Genomic DNA, 13,056 nt, shown 5'->3' with positions numbered 1-13,056 from the left:
GCATAAAGTTTTATACAACCACAATAACGGAGACTTAAACTGCAAACATAAATGATTAATTACCAACCATATGTATAATTTTCTGATGTTTTTCTAGGGTCAAATGCAAGAAAATCTCATTGTATTCTTTGTAGCGGAGCACAATTGTGATAATACTGATAATATTACGTAAAGCACACAAAAAGATGCATAATCAGTACTGACAGTCCACCAGCCCTCTGATCGTTTTTCTGCTCGGTGTGTGTGTGTCTGTGTATGTGTGTGTGTGTTTGGGACTGGAATAGCAGGTGACTTGTTTTGGTGCTGAGCCCCATATGTGCTACGTAGAGAGGAATACGTGTGTGTATGTGTGTGTGTTTGTCTAGGTAATCATGTGTGGCTGAGTGCACTCAACAACAACAACACCCCATCACCAGACAGGCAGGCTGGCCGGCAGGGACCCCTGTCCACCATCTGTGTGTGTGTGTGTGTGTGTGTGTGTAAATGACACAGACAAACACGCGCACACAACCACACACAGACTGGTGGTAGTGATGGTCTGGTCTCCACCTGTCCCCCCTGTCATTACCCAGGAGGTGATGGAGGGGAACAGAGAGAGAGAGAGAGAGAGAGAGAGAGAGAGAGAGAGAGAGGAGGGAGAGGAGGGGCAAAGGAGAAGGGAGAAAATTGGAGAGGTAAACAGAAAAAGAAAAGCAACAGTAAGAGCATGGACCTCTGTGTGACAGTCGTAGGTGAGGACACCAGAAAGAGACATTGAGAGACTGCAGGAAAGAGAAAATGTGACAGAGACAGACAGACAGGATAAGAATGGACTGATTGAGATGGTGAGGAAAAGGACAGAGTAAAAAGGAACGATGAAGGAAGGTTAAAAATAAAGAAAAGGAAAGAAAATTGAGTAGTTCTAAAATAGATGATGAGGCCAAGAGATTGCTAAAGTGAAAAATAAAAATTAAATAAACAGAGACATTTCAGTGTTTGGACAGAAAACTGTGCAGTGTTACAAGTTAAGCTGAGAGTAGGTATAACTGGTTATTTTACAGTAAGCCTTATAAAATCTGGAGATGAAACAAAGTGATAAAAATAAATTTTAAATGGCACTTGGCAAGTGACACAATCAGTAACTAAGTATGCAAATGTTTAGAAACAGCTGACATGCTTAGAATATTTAATTTAGTTGCCATTTAATTGCCACACAGCAAAACTCAGTGACATAATCATGGAGACATAAGTTACATTTATTTAAGTAGTGCATTTATGTCCCTCTTAATTCTAATACTATGCTCAATACAGCTAATCAGTTGCTAAATAAATTAGACTATGCATTTGTGTTGCACGTTTCATAGATCAATGCAGCTGAAAGTGCTTCACAGATGAAAAACTAAGAGGACATAAATACAGGTCATGTTTATGTCATGAAGCTTTAGGGCAGATGCAGTTAGTCCAAGATGGCAGAGTGGTGCCTTGGTTAGCACTGTCACCTCACAGCAAGAGGGTTCCTGGGTTCGAGTCCGGTTCCGGGCCCTTCTGTGCAAAGTTTGTGTGTTGTTCCTATGCCTGCATGGGGTTTTCCGCCCATAGTCCCAAAAACATGCACATTAGGTTAATTGGCTACTCTACGTTGACCTCAGGTGTGGGTATGTGAGTGTGTGTGATTGTCTGTCTTTGTGTTGGCCCTCCGATTGACTGGCAGCCAGTCCAAGGTCATTAATTAAGAAATGTTTGTAAAGAACCAGAGACCACCCACCCACACACACACACACACACACAAAAACTCCAAACAGTATCTTTTAAATTTACATGTTTTTTTACTATCTGTTCTCTTTATGTGTTTCTCTTTATCCGTCTGCCATAATCACAATCTGAGCAACAGACTGCTAGTGTCATTTTTCTCAGTGACATAAAGAGCACATTAGTTTCCCTTAGAGCCTGCTTAAGTGAAGTATCTCTAAGGAATGAGACAATAATTTTTCTCTAGATATTACTGTTGTTGGGCTCTGCATCTTCGGTGCAACAAACACATTGCAGATATGAATATGGTTCTTACATATTGGTGTGATGAAGCAGTTCATTGTCCATCTGTTTTGGGTTTAGCTCCCTCCATCTGGTGTAGCTATACGCTTACAGAACAGCTAATTCCCTGATTTTTCCTATTCATTATTGCTTCACTCCTAGATCTATTCAAACCGTGTTAGTGTGCAATTTTACAGGGATATAACACCAAGAAAGTTAATTTTTTATTTTTTAAGACCACAGTAATGATTATTGAGATTTGTTTGTGGCTACAAATATGAGCCTGATTATTTTATCTTTTAATTGTCAAAGAATTAATTTTGTACTATTGACAACAATTTCAAAGAAAGGAAGAGAAGTAAAGAGGGAAGCGACTTAATTAGTATAATGCAAGGAAGATTTTCAAACATTTTTCAACATCATTGCTAGTTTGCTATTGCTAACATATGTCAATATGTCATAGCAGAAAATGGCTGTGGATGTCATGGCTTCTTAGTATCATATTTGCGATGATTCATCAAAGGATAGAAGTGTGTCTAATTCAAAGCCTGTACACAAGTAATAGCATTTTTTTGACCATTCTGCTGGAACTTTAAGTTTACATGACAACTTTAAAGAATGAGCATTAACCTTGAACTCATGGAAAAAAATACTGTGTTACTGTTTCTTATGTTTTACAGTTTGACAGTAAACACAGGGTTAAATCAAGTTTTCAAAGCTGTGGCATGCTTTGGAAATACACACACACACACACACACACACACACACACATACACACACTTTTCCAAATTTCCAGGAACCCTCCCATCCCTCCGGCTCACCCCAATTCAGATGTCATATGTGTATTCTCCCTGGATCAAAGCGAGGTCACGTTAATTAGCCAATTTCACACTCCTCTGCCAGTTTATACACACACATACACACACACATGCTGCACTGTCACACAGACATGTTAATTAAAGACTTTAGACCACAGCAGTGGGAACTAATCAGCACTCATGGTCGGGGGTTACAGGCCTGTTTATGTTTAAGTGTGGATCACTGATAAAGTCTGAATGTTGATATGCTGCTAACTTTCACAGCAAAGTGAATTACAAAAACACTACATGCGCATTCTGAATTATATATGTATAATGTAGGACAGGGTGTCCAAACATAGACCACAACAGATGAGGGTGAAGAAGGGTGAAGAATGCCACAATGAATGTTTTTTCTTGTACACTGTCTTAATACTAATACAATAATGCATATTTTTATATTATCTTACATCTACACAATACATATGTGTTTATACTGATGCCTGTCCAGTGGACAAGAGGTATTTAAAAGCAGACACAAAAATAAGAATCCACTTAAGCAACCACTTCTCTGCTAGCCTCTACATTGTCAGTTCGTTTTTGATTACTTATGTATGGTTGCCAACAAGGACAAACATGCCATGACTGCCCAAAACATTTCCATTAGGAGGAATGTGCTGCAGCCAGAGAGAGAGAGAGACCAGATCTGTTGCTCTTTTGTAATACTGCAAAAGACTACAGCGAAATATAAAAATGGGCATGTACATTTTTATGTACACTTTCCCTCTTGTCTGGTCTCTCTTGGGGTCAAAAATTAGAATATCCTACTTAGCACTCCCCCTAGAAGCCTGGAAGACTTCTTTTTGCATTAAGTTGTTTTTGGATTTTATCTGTTTTTGACTGTGCATCGTTTTGGAAGTTGCAGCCCGTTTCTCTTGTTTTGGGTACTGTACTGCATTTACTCTTGTTGGCCACTGTATTTATGCATTGTTTGGTCAATTTATTTGTACAGAACAAATTACTGTAAATTGCCAATAAAAACAACATAGGAATACTTTGCATTGTTAACTTCCATGTGGTGAATTATTTTTCGATAACTGCACTGCTCCTGTAAGACAGAATCACCTATAAAAAAACCTGGTAATTTTTACTATCAGGTACAAGCTTTTTGGTTTGCTGCGGCATGGTGTTGGCTGTTTACACATGTGCATATGAAAGACTCTGGAGATTTTGGCCATCTGTGCGTGTTTCTTGCGTCTCTGCTTGATCCACACCTGGTAACCACCCACCACCCGCTCCACCCACCCAATGCATACACACACACAAACACACACACACACACGCACACACACTCTGTGTAGGCCTATATGAGTAAATGCTCCTGTATGGACACACCTGTAGGGAAGAGGAATACATGCCTGACAAGCAGCCTCTGGTTCAACTGTTCTTTTTAAAATTACAATATTGCTTTCAGATTTAACCTGATACTTTCAGTCTGTGTGCAAAAAAATCAATTTTCATGTCCCAAAATCAAAAAGAAAATGTCTAATTATCCTATGGTGTGAGTTGGATAAAGCCTTTATGAAAAAGGTCAAACTGCTTTCTGACTACATTAATAAACTATAAATTTCTGAATCTGCTTCAGTGCATCAACACTGACACGCACAGCATTTCAGGACAGACAACAGAGAAATTCCCAAATACCAAAAACCCATGTAGGCTTGACAAAAACATCACTTTAACCTTAATGATTTCCAAAGTACAACCCTGTTTATATTGAATCTGAAAGATAGTATTTGTATCTATCTAGGTTTATCAAAACAAGGTTGTTGATTCTCCTTTGAGTACAATGCTCAAGTTGTTGCCTTAATATTGGCATGTCAAGAGAAGGTAGAGATTTATTTTGAAATAAATCGATATACAATAGAAGTGTGGGTCCTGATAGGGTCTGTAATATCACTGAATATAATTTGCAGCCTGAGGCATATCTATTTAAAGTGGTGGTTCTCAGTGTGGGGGTCGGGCACCCCTGAGGGCCTCCCAGATAGACCTGATGTGTTGGGAGAAAAGAAGAATTTTACCTCCTCTGGACTCAAAAAAAATGAATAACACAAGTCAGTCTGAGGAGAGGACAATCATCTTTGATTGACCCGCTCACAGCTCATAGGCAGACACAGCCTGTGAGGAGGCGGTTGTGAGTCGGCACTGCTTGACTGGAAAGGTCACAAGCCAAAAAGGCTGGTTATCAACAACCTGGGATTAGGTCAGGATTAGGATTCGGGTGATATAGAGACCTGATATGGGAGCTTCATATTAGTGGTGGGAATTGGGACTGTGTCATATGTTACAATGTTAAACAGAGAGTTCATTGATTCTGCTCGGGCTGCACTTGTGTTTTCCTTACCTCAGAATTAGCCTTTTCCATCTATGGAGGGAGCTGCTCCTCTTCACAGGAGTCTGTCACATTGTATCACCATGTTTCTACAGGACCCAATAAAGGACAAACCAAACATTTGCTCTAGACAGGGTCTTTTGCATTTTCTGTGGTGAGAGCGTTCAGTGTGAGTGTGTAGGTGGTTGCAATCTGCAGCCACACCACTCGATCCTAAACCTTTTAAGATTTTTAAGAGAAAACAAATGATTAAGCAATCAGCACAGTTCTTGTCAATTGATTCCCTCGCCATCAACTGATCAACAGTAAACTGTGTCGGTGCTTGATGCACTGCTTGTCTATGTAGAGTCTTATTGTTCTATTTAGTTCTATTTTTTCTGATTTAGAAATAATTCTGCACTTCTCATAAAAATATACATTATTCCTTCAGTGTTAGTGTCTTGTGGTTTGATCTCTCTGTGAGACACTTATAAAAACACAGAATAAAACACTAAATAACATCTATTGATATTAAGAGCTTCCATCCCCAAACATGAAATTGTCATGAGATTATAAAAGCTGACATCACCCTAACCCCTTCTCTTTACACAAAGATGAAGCCTTGCTGCTGAATTCCTGGCATGTTCCCTCATTGATCCTGCCTCTCTGCTCTGTGTTCGCTCATGTTGCTGTGTTAAATTGAGTGTAAATGGATGGCATGGTGCTGTAACAAAAAAGTCAGAGGTCAAACCCTCAGGATCCTAAACAGCCTCAAGCAGCTGCTACCCCCTTTGACCTGAGGACCTTGATGAAAGAGGCTCGGAGGATGGAGAGAAAAGGAGGACAAAGGCAGGGAAGGGAAGAAGGAAGCAACTAAAGAACATAATATAGATCAGTAATCAGCATCAGCATCTTCAAACACACAGAAATACAGCATATGTGATTCTCCATGCACGCATTATGAACATGTAAATATTGATGAAGATACATTTTAAAAAGATTCTTTTTCTCTTTGATTTGGCCTTCAGTCCACATTCAGCCAGCAGATTCCACCCCCAAGCTTTTCTGTCTTTTTTCAGAAGAGGCTTTTTTTTATTTTGACACTGTTCGCTAATCACTGATGCAGAATTCTTAGATATAAAGATACAGAAAATATATTTTTATTTTCAGATTTCTTAAAGGGGCAACATATCACCAAAGAGACTGCTACTCACTATACAGTTTGCTGTAGATATCTATGGCTGAAACTATTGCCACCATTAGCTTAGTTAGCTGACTGAACTGTGCACTGACTGCTGGACAAGGGACCAAGTTGACTAACTCTGCAGAACAAATGATAATTGTGAAAGATACGAAGCTTGAATTTTTGAGCGTACATTGTAGACAAAGACCTGACTGAATGGGATGAGTGTGTGGTGATGTACTTCAGCTGTGATAAGTACAAACAATAAAAGAATCACTTCCCAAATATATTAACCAAATATACATTCATGTACAAATTATGGAAATGTGTGCAGTGTGAAATGTATGTGATGACTTGCATACAACAATATCAAGAATACAAATACAGTATTTGTATAAATATAAATATATCTGAGCAGCGGATGAATGTATCAGCACCTCTTTTGGTCCAGTTTGGTCCAGTTCAGGCATTTGTTATAATGTTTTCGGATGAGTTTTTCACAGGCAGTGAAACATGAGATGGATAGTGGTCCGTGCCTGAAGTAATGCCTGGCCACTGCATAATCAAAATGTTTTTGCCCACATGTTTTTTGCTGTGAAATACAAATAGTGAGAGCTCTTTTAGAACTTAGACTCATCCAAAGGGCAGATCAGCATCTACTGTGTGCTGTGTATTTCATTTCAGGTTGAATGTGAGCTTTAAGAGACCCGTCTCAAAATGCTAGAACGTGCTTTCAAATGTGACCACGTTACTTGGTATTTGACTATGACTTCACTGTGCACTGATAAAAATATTGTGCCTGATCTACTTAAAAAAGGTAAGGCAACTTTTTGCATCAGATTATTATGTAGATAAAGCAAGGCTAGTCTTTGTATAGGCTACTTACTTTCTTGTGTGTAAGAAATGAGTTTTGCAAGTAAAGTCAATATTAACTTATCAGGTAAAGTCAACTTAATTTTTCAAGTAACATCAACTTAGTTTTGCAAATGAGTGAACTTAATTTTATGAGTAAAGTCTATATAATTAAGCTAAGTTGACTTTACTTGCAAAATTAAGTAGACTTTACTTCCTTAAACCATTTCTTACATTCCAGAAAGTAAGTAGCCTGTACAAAGACTAGCCTTGCATTATCTACATAATAATCTGATGCAAAAAGTTGCCTTACCTTTTGTAAGTAGATCAGGCACAATATTTTGTATCATGCTTGGTCTACTTAAAAAGTTAAGTATGTGTCATCTGTCTGTTGGAAATGACAATCCTCTTATCACATGTCAAGATATGTTGCCGTGGACCTAAGTGTTGACCATACTGATAAATAGCCAGGAGCTGGAACGATTAGTTGATTAATCAATTAGTTGCTAACAACTAAATTAATCGTCAACAATTATGATTTTTTTTTTTTTTTTTAGTCATTTTTTTTTAAGAAGAAAAATCCCAGATTCTCTGATGTGAATGTTTTAAATTGTGGACTGTTGATTAAGACAAATCAAACAGTGATTAATTTTTCACCATTTTCTTACACAGTATGGACCAAACTACAAATCGATTTATCACACTGTATACCATGAACAAGACCCACATGAGTCAAACAATCTTAGGTATAATTATGCATCTTAACCCAAAACAAGACTTGGAAGTCGTTTAGCTCAAATAAACAAATTTATTTGACAATAAGAACTGAACTCTATGAACTCCAGACATACTATCAGAACCCCACTGACAATCTTTCTTAGAGATCAGAACACTATAACTAAATGAAATCCTAGCTGTCAAAACAGCTACATCCATTATGTGTGCCATTTAAAGTGCAGAGAACAGATAGAATGCACAATACATAACAAAATTAAGCATGCACCAGCATCATCATATTCAATCAAATTAAATATTTTCCAGCATCACAGAATAAAGAAACAAGTAGTGTAACCTGAGAGAGTGCATTGGGAGAACCTCAGAATGTGCAGTGTAAAACTAACTGTCAAACTTGACAAGAGTGAGTTCACTCAAATCCTATACTTTCAACACCATCTGTATGGCTTTTAAGCATGCAAACAGACTTTGAGATCATGGACTTTGGAGGACATTTTTTTGTTTGCATCCTCCAGCTCCAAAAAGATCTTCTGAAAGACCTCAAATGTGTATTTCAGTTTATTAGGGTACCTTAGTTCCAAGGCATAGATAAGGCCCATCAGATAGGTGCAAGCATGTGCCACATCTGGGATACCAAAAAGGACTTCTGCTCCCTCGATGGCTATTCCAGCTTGCTTGGGGAGACCATCCCTGGCTTTGCTGACCACAAAGATGCCGAGGACAAATGTAGTAATGGCTTCTTGGACAGCTGCAGCATCGTCGTCATCGAAAACCTGTGAAATACACCAGAGAGAATAAAACTTATTTATTGTATAGTAATGTTAAGGATGCATAACTCTTTGTTAAATCTACAAAATAAATCTTGTCAAATTATCAATAACAGCTATTTTTGCACAAACGTATCTCATACTGACAGGGCTTTGAATCAAAAGTTATATTTTCTTTACCTGGAAGTCCTTGATTAACTCTCCAGTGTTTTCACCAAGGTAGAGAATGAGGCCTCTGATCACAACTTCTCTTTGGGACTCAATGTTGCTGTCCTACAAAAATATGAAATGAGAATACTCATTAATATGAGAAATATGAGATTAATATAAAATATGAGATTACAGATGTCAGAAGACAACTTCTTAAAACTAACTACGACTACACTGTTGTAAATACATGCCTCATTCAGCATGTCAAGGGTCTCATCAAGTTTCTTCCCAACGGCTCCACCCTTCCTCCTGTACAGGCTCAACAGCTGGGGTGTGTATTGGTCCAACTTGCCCAGGAATGTGGACTGAAGTGGCTTCAGTGTGATCCTGCGGAATTCCTCCTCAATCTGAGAGACCAAGAGACAAACATGTAGAAACATAATGAGATACAGAGAGAAAAGAATTACAGACGCACATGGGCAAGAGAAACAGATTAAAATGAGAAGACATGATTAAAATGTTCATTATACCTGGGAAAACTCAAACAAGGCAGGCCATCGAGCTTTGAAGTCAATCACAGGTGGTTTGTTGAGGATTACATCATTTCGACACAGTGAGAAGGTTTTTGCCATCTTTTCATTTATGAGTTTGTTATTGTCTCTTTTCTTGTACTCATAGAGAATCTCCACTCGCTCCTTCTCAAGTGTTGCATCAGTTTCACCTTGAGAGTGGGGTGGGAGGTAGTTTACCTCAGATTTCGTCGCCTTTTTCAAGTGTCTACACGGAGTACTGGAGTCTGCAGCCAATTTTTTCTTTCGAGAGTTTACATTTAGCTCTGGTAGTCCAAGGTGCCTCACCTTTGCTCTGTAATTGCCAAGCTTATACTTCAAGCTGTTGTGCCAACTATATAAACCATTGAACGATACTGGGTCCCTCAAAGATGGGTGCTTCGCAACAAGGGCCTCAGCAACCTGCTCCCTTTGTGCTTGTGAAGGATAGGCAGTGTAGACAAAGATGCTAGCTGCTAATTTGTCCAGAATGTTGGATTTTACTGCAGGATTGTTGAGTAAGGTTCCGTCCTTTCTGTAAGCTTCATTTGCAGTTTGCAGAATGAGTTCAGTGTCAAAGGAGAAGGTAGGTATCTCAAACTGAGCTGGCCAGGACTCAGAGTGAAGGGAGGAGGTGCTCTCTGGAGAAGACAGAATTATGGTGGATGCTGTGGAACAGGTATCTTTCGATGACTCTGCATGACTGCAGTCAGTGCTCTCTTGGAGTCCTTTAGCATTCAAACAATCCTCAAATGTTAGTGTGATCACTGGTTCAATAAGAACCACCTTGATAGTGTCTTTGTCCTTTATGTCCTTAGTTTCAAGGAGACTAAAAAACTGACCATCGAAATCTTGGTCCTGAAACTGAATACTAAAATCTTGTTCAATTGCAAATGTCTCTTGTAAAATATTCTTCAATTCCCCCACAGTCTGAGGGATTCCTGAGGGCAAGGTAAGCTTGCGAATTTCTTCCTGCAGTATGACTCGAAGTCTGACAGACATGTTGATTCTGTAGTAGGAAAAAAACACAAAGGGTTATTTTGAATTTAGGCATGCAAAAAATTCATTTACATCTTATTACAAAGAGATAATTTAAAAACTTTTTTTTTTAAAAAAAAGAGAGCAGTATTAAAACGCATAAGAGGCATTCTCAGGTAAATAAATCACTACATTGAACACTAAAACAACCTCTTAGGCAGGTGATTTTAATGTTGTGGATAATCAGTGTATGCAATAGAATGTATGTCCAGAATGTATTCAACTGGCTCAACCACATTAAAAGTCTTCTTATAAAACTCCTTTCTTTTGTAAGATGTGGCAAGAGGACCATCAGCTCTTAAAGCTGTGCTAATTGGGTTTGACTCACTCAACTGTTTGACTAAATCGGAGACAACTAGGTTATCAAGTACACAATCATGTTTCCTTAAACCAGGCAGGATTGAATGATCTTAATGTTGTACCAAATGCATGCTTTGGGTAACTACCCAGTATTGGCTGAGATGGTGCATTGCCATTTAAGTCATTAGGTAGCTGAGCAGGCTGCTTTGGGGCAGCACTTGTTGGGGAAGGTACAGGAGAAGCAGTGCTTGCTGATGCTAAAGTAGTAGTTATGCTAGCTGCTGTCTCTGATATACTAGCAGCAGCATCATTGCTACTACTATCAATACAGACAGGAGCAGCACTGCACTTTTTAAAAGCTCTGAAAAACAGATGCATTACACAGCATTAACTTTCTCTTTGTGAGCTGCTGAAAGCAGAGAGGAAAATAAGCAAGCTGGCTTTGTAAAAACCGCTGTGATTATTTGAAACAAAACAGTGCAGAACTACAGGCTGGTGTGCCTGCGAAAACGTTGCTGCTTCTGCTGCGTTCAATTACACTCGGAACTTGGAAAGATCTGGGTCGGAAATTCCGACTTCCGAGGTAAATGTGTTTCACTGCGCAACCTCGGAAAACATGACTGGTCACAGTAAGTTGATGTTTGTTTGGATGTCTTTCGAGCATTTAAAATACTTCTAAGGAAGTACATCAGCTACTTAAGGGAGAGAGGAAACGAGAAACGTCATATTCCGAGTGTAAGTGAATGCAGCAAGTCCGTGGCCGTGCTGACACCTGAAGATACACAGCGGAGATGAGAGGAGTCTGATGTATCGTCTCCATTTTTCGGCGGATTTTTCCGCTATTGTAGATATTTTGTCAACTTGTAATATATTAATTTTGTGAGGATATTAAAATGTTGTTTTTTCAACTTCTAAAATTTTGATTTGAGGGGGCAAGACATTTATTTGAGGGAGCCGACCTCGGTTACAATCTTCATGAAACTGAATGTGATGCATGATTGTCTGATGACAGCAGTGTTTCCTCATTACTTTTTATAACTTCTGCCCACTGCTTCAACAAAATAACAATTCTCCTTTTCATACATTAATAATTGCAAGTCGCTTTTTGCGCAAGTTTACTTTTTAATTCTGCAACACTATGAAAAATAGAAACTGGCGTCCCTGCTGGCGCCGGCTAATTTCTGGCGGTCCTGTTGACTGGCGTTCTGAGCCAAAGCACGGGGGAAAAAACACATAAAACATTATGAAAACTGAAAAGACAGTAATATCTAATCTAACTAGCTACTTGGCAAACTTTATTCTTACCTTAAAGGTTAGTCGACTCAACCATACGCTCAGCCTCTGGAAATGTGGCGCTGTTTTCATGCAGGAGGTACCCAGAATGCATGTCGGTTGGCGGGATTACGGCACGAAGTAAATGAAACAAGTTTATTGTTTGTTGAGTGTTTGTACTTGAGAAGATTGACTGGGATAACTAAAAAACGTTTGTAAATTAAAAAACACACAATACTTTGTATTTTGAACAAATGCATATTAATTTCAAACGATACATTTTCATGTAAAGATACAAACTACGATTTTTATTGTTAATTTCACAGATTTAATTTATGTTAGGTTTACAAATGCTCAGAATCACTTTTTTCAGTGTGGTTGTTCCACAGTGGACCAAATTGTGAGTTCATCCGTGACTTTGATGGCAGTGTAGCTGATTAAAAATAGAGCTTGTTCACAGGTTTGTGTACCCTTTAAACAGCAGCGCACAGCAGCAGTGTTATGCATGGAGTCACAACTCAGAATAAGGTTACTGAGCGGCAGGAGTATCAGACTGATAATTACTGAGGCAGTTACACACACACACACACACACACTTACATACACGTACACATGCACACACACGCACACACACACACACGCGTAGGCATCTGTCATCTGTAGGGGCAACTGGTGCCATGGCAGCTAGCAGCTAATTGGATCATTGTCTGGAAAAGAGAGAGGAGGAGCGAGGGATGGGGGAAGAAAAGAGAGGAAAGCAGGCAAGGGAGGGAAAACAAGAGATTAATGAGACTAACAGCTCTCAGAAGACTGCTGGGCAAGGTGAAACTCACCAGGGATGAGTGCTGTAGATTCACCTGTTTTCTACAATATATTACCATAGAGTCATGTTTGTTTTTAGAATTCAGTCATTAACCGGCTAAAATCAAATGCAACAAAATGAAAGAAAATCGGCACTTTGTAAATCATAAATAAAAACACAATACAGTGATTTGCAAATCCTTTTTGACATATTTGAATGTAATGCAAGGAC

General features: G+C 38.9%; 1 protein-coding gene across 1 annotated transcript; it reads right to left on the bottom strand.

Moving 5' to 3' along the window:
* Positions 1 to 8,001: 8,001 nt before the first annotated feature.
* On the bottom strand, positions 8,002 to 12,205 carry LOC124066764. The gene is made up of 5 exons (XM_046403524.1): positions 12,057 to 12,205; positions 9,396 to 10,422; positions 9,117 to 9,272; positions 8,896 to 8,988; positions 8,002 to 8,721 (listed from the first exon to the last, which is right to left on the bottom strand). Exons 2-5 carry the CDS (start codon positions 10,413 to 10,415, stop codon positions 8,398 to 8,400), a joined length of 1,593 nt encoding a protein of 530 aa, XP_046259480.1. The 5' UTR covers positions 10,416 to 10,422; positions 12,057 to 12,205; the 3' UTR covers positions 8,002 to 8,397.
* Positions 12,206 to 13,056: the final 851 nt, after the last annotated feature.

This window comes from Scatophagus argus, chromosome 11 (genome assembly GCF_020382885.2).
Source record: "Scatophagus argus isolate fScaArg1 chromosome 11, fScaArg1.pri, whole genome shotgun sequence".
NCBI lineage: Eukaryota > Metazoa > Chordata > Actinopteri > Scatophagidae > Scatophagus > Scatophagus argus.
Note: the sequence above shows the minus strand (reverse complement) of the source record. Positions and strands in the feature narration are given on the sequence as shown.

Excerpts from the sequence above, each read along its gene's own strand:
- LOC124066764 (XM_046403524.1), bottom strand. The coding sequence starts at position 10,415 with ATGTCTGTCAGACTTCGAGTCATACTGCAGGAAGAAATTCGCAAGCTT. Across the intron at positions 8,989-9,116 it reads CCCTTGACATGCTGAATGAG|GACAGCAACATTGAGTCCCA; the intron begins GCATGTATTTAC and ends ATATTTTTGTAG. Across the intron at positions 8,722-8,895 it reads AGTTAATCAAGGACTTCCAG|GTTTTCGATGACGACGATGC; the intron begins GTAAAGAAAATA and ends TGTATTTCACAG.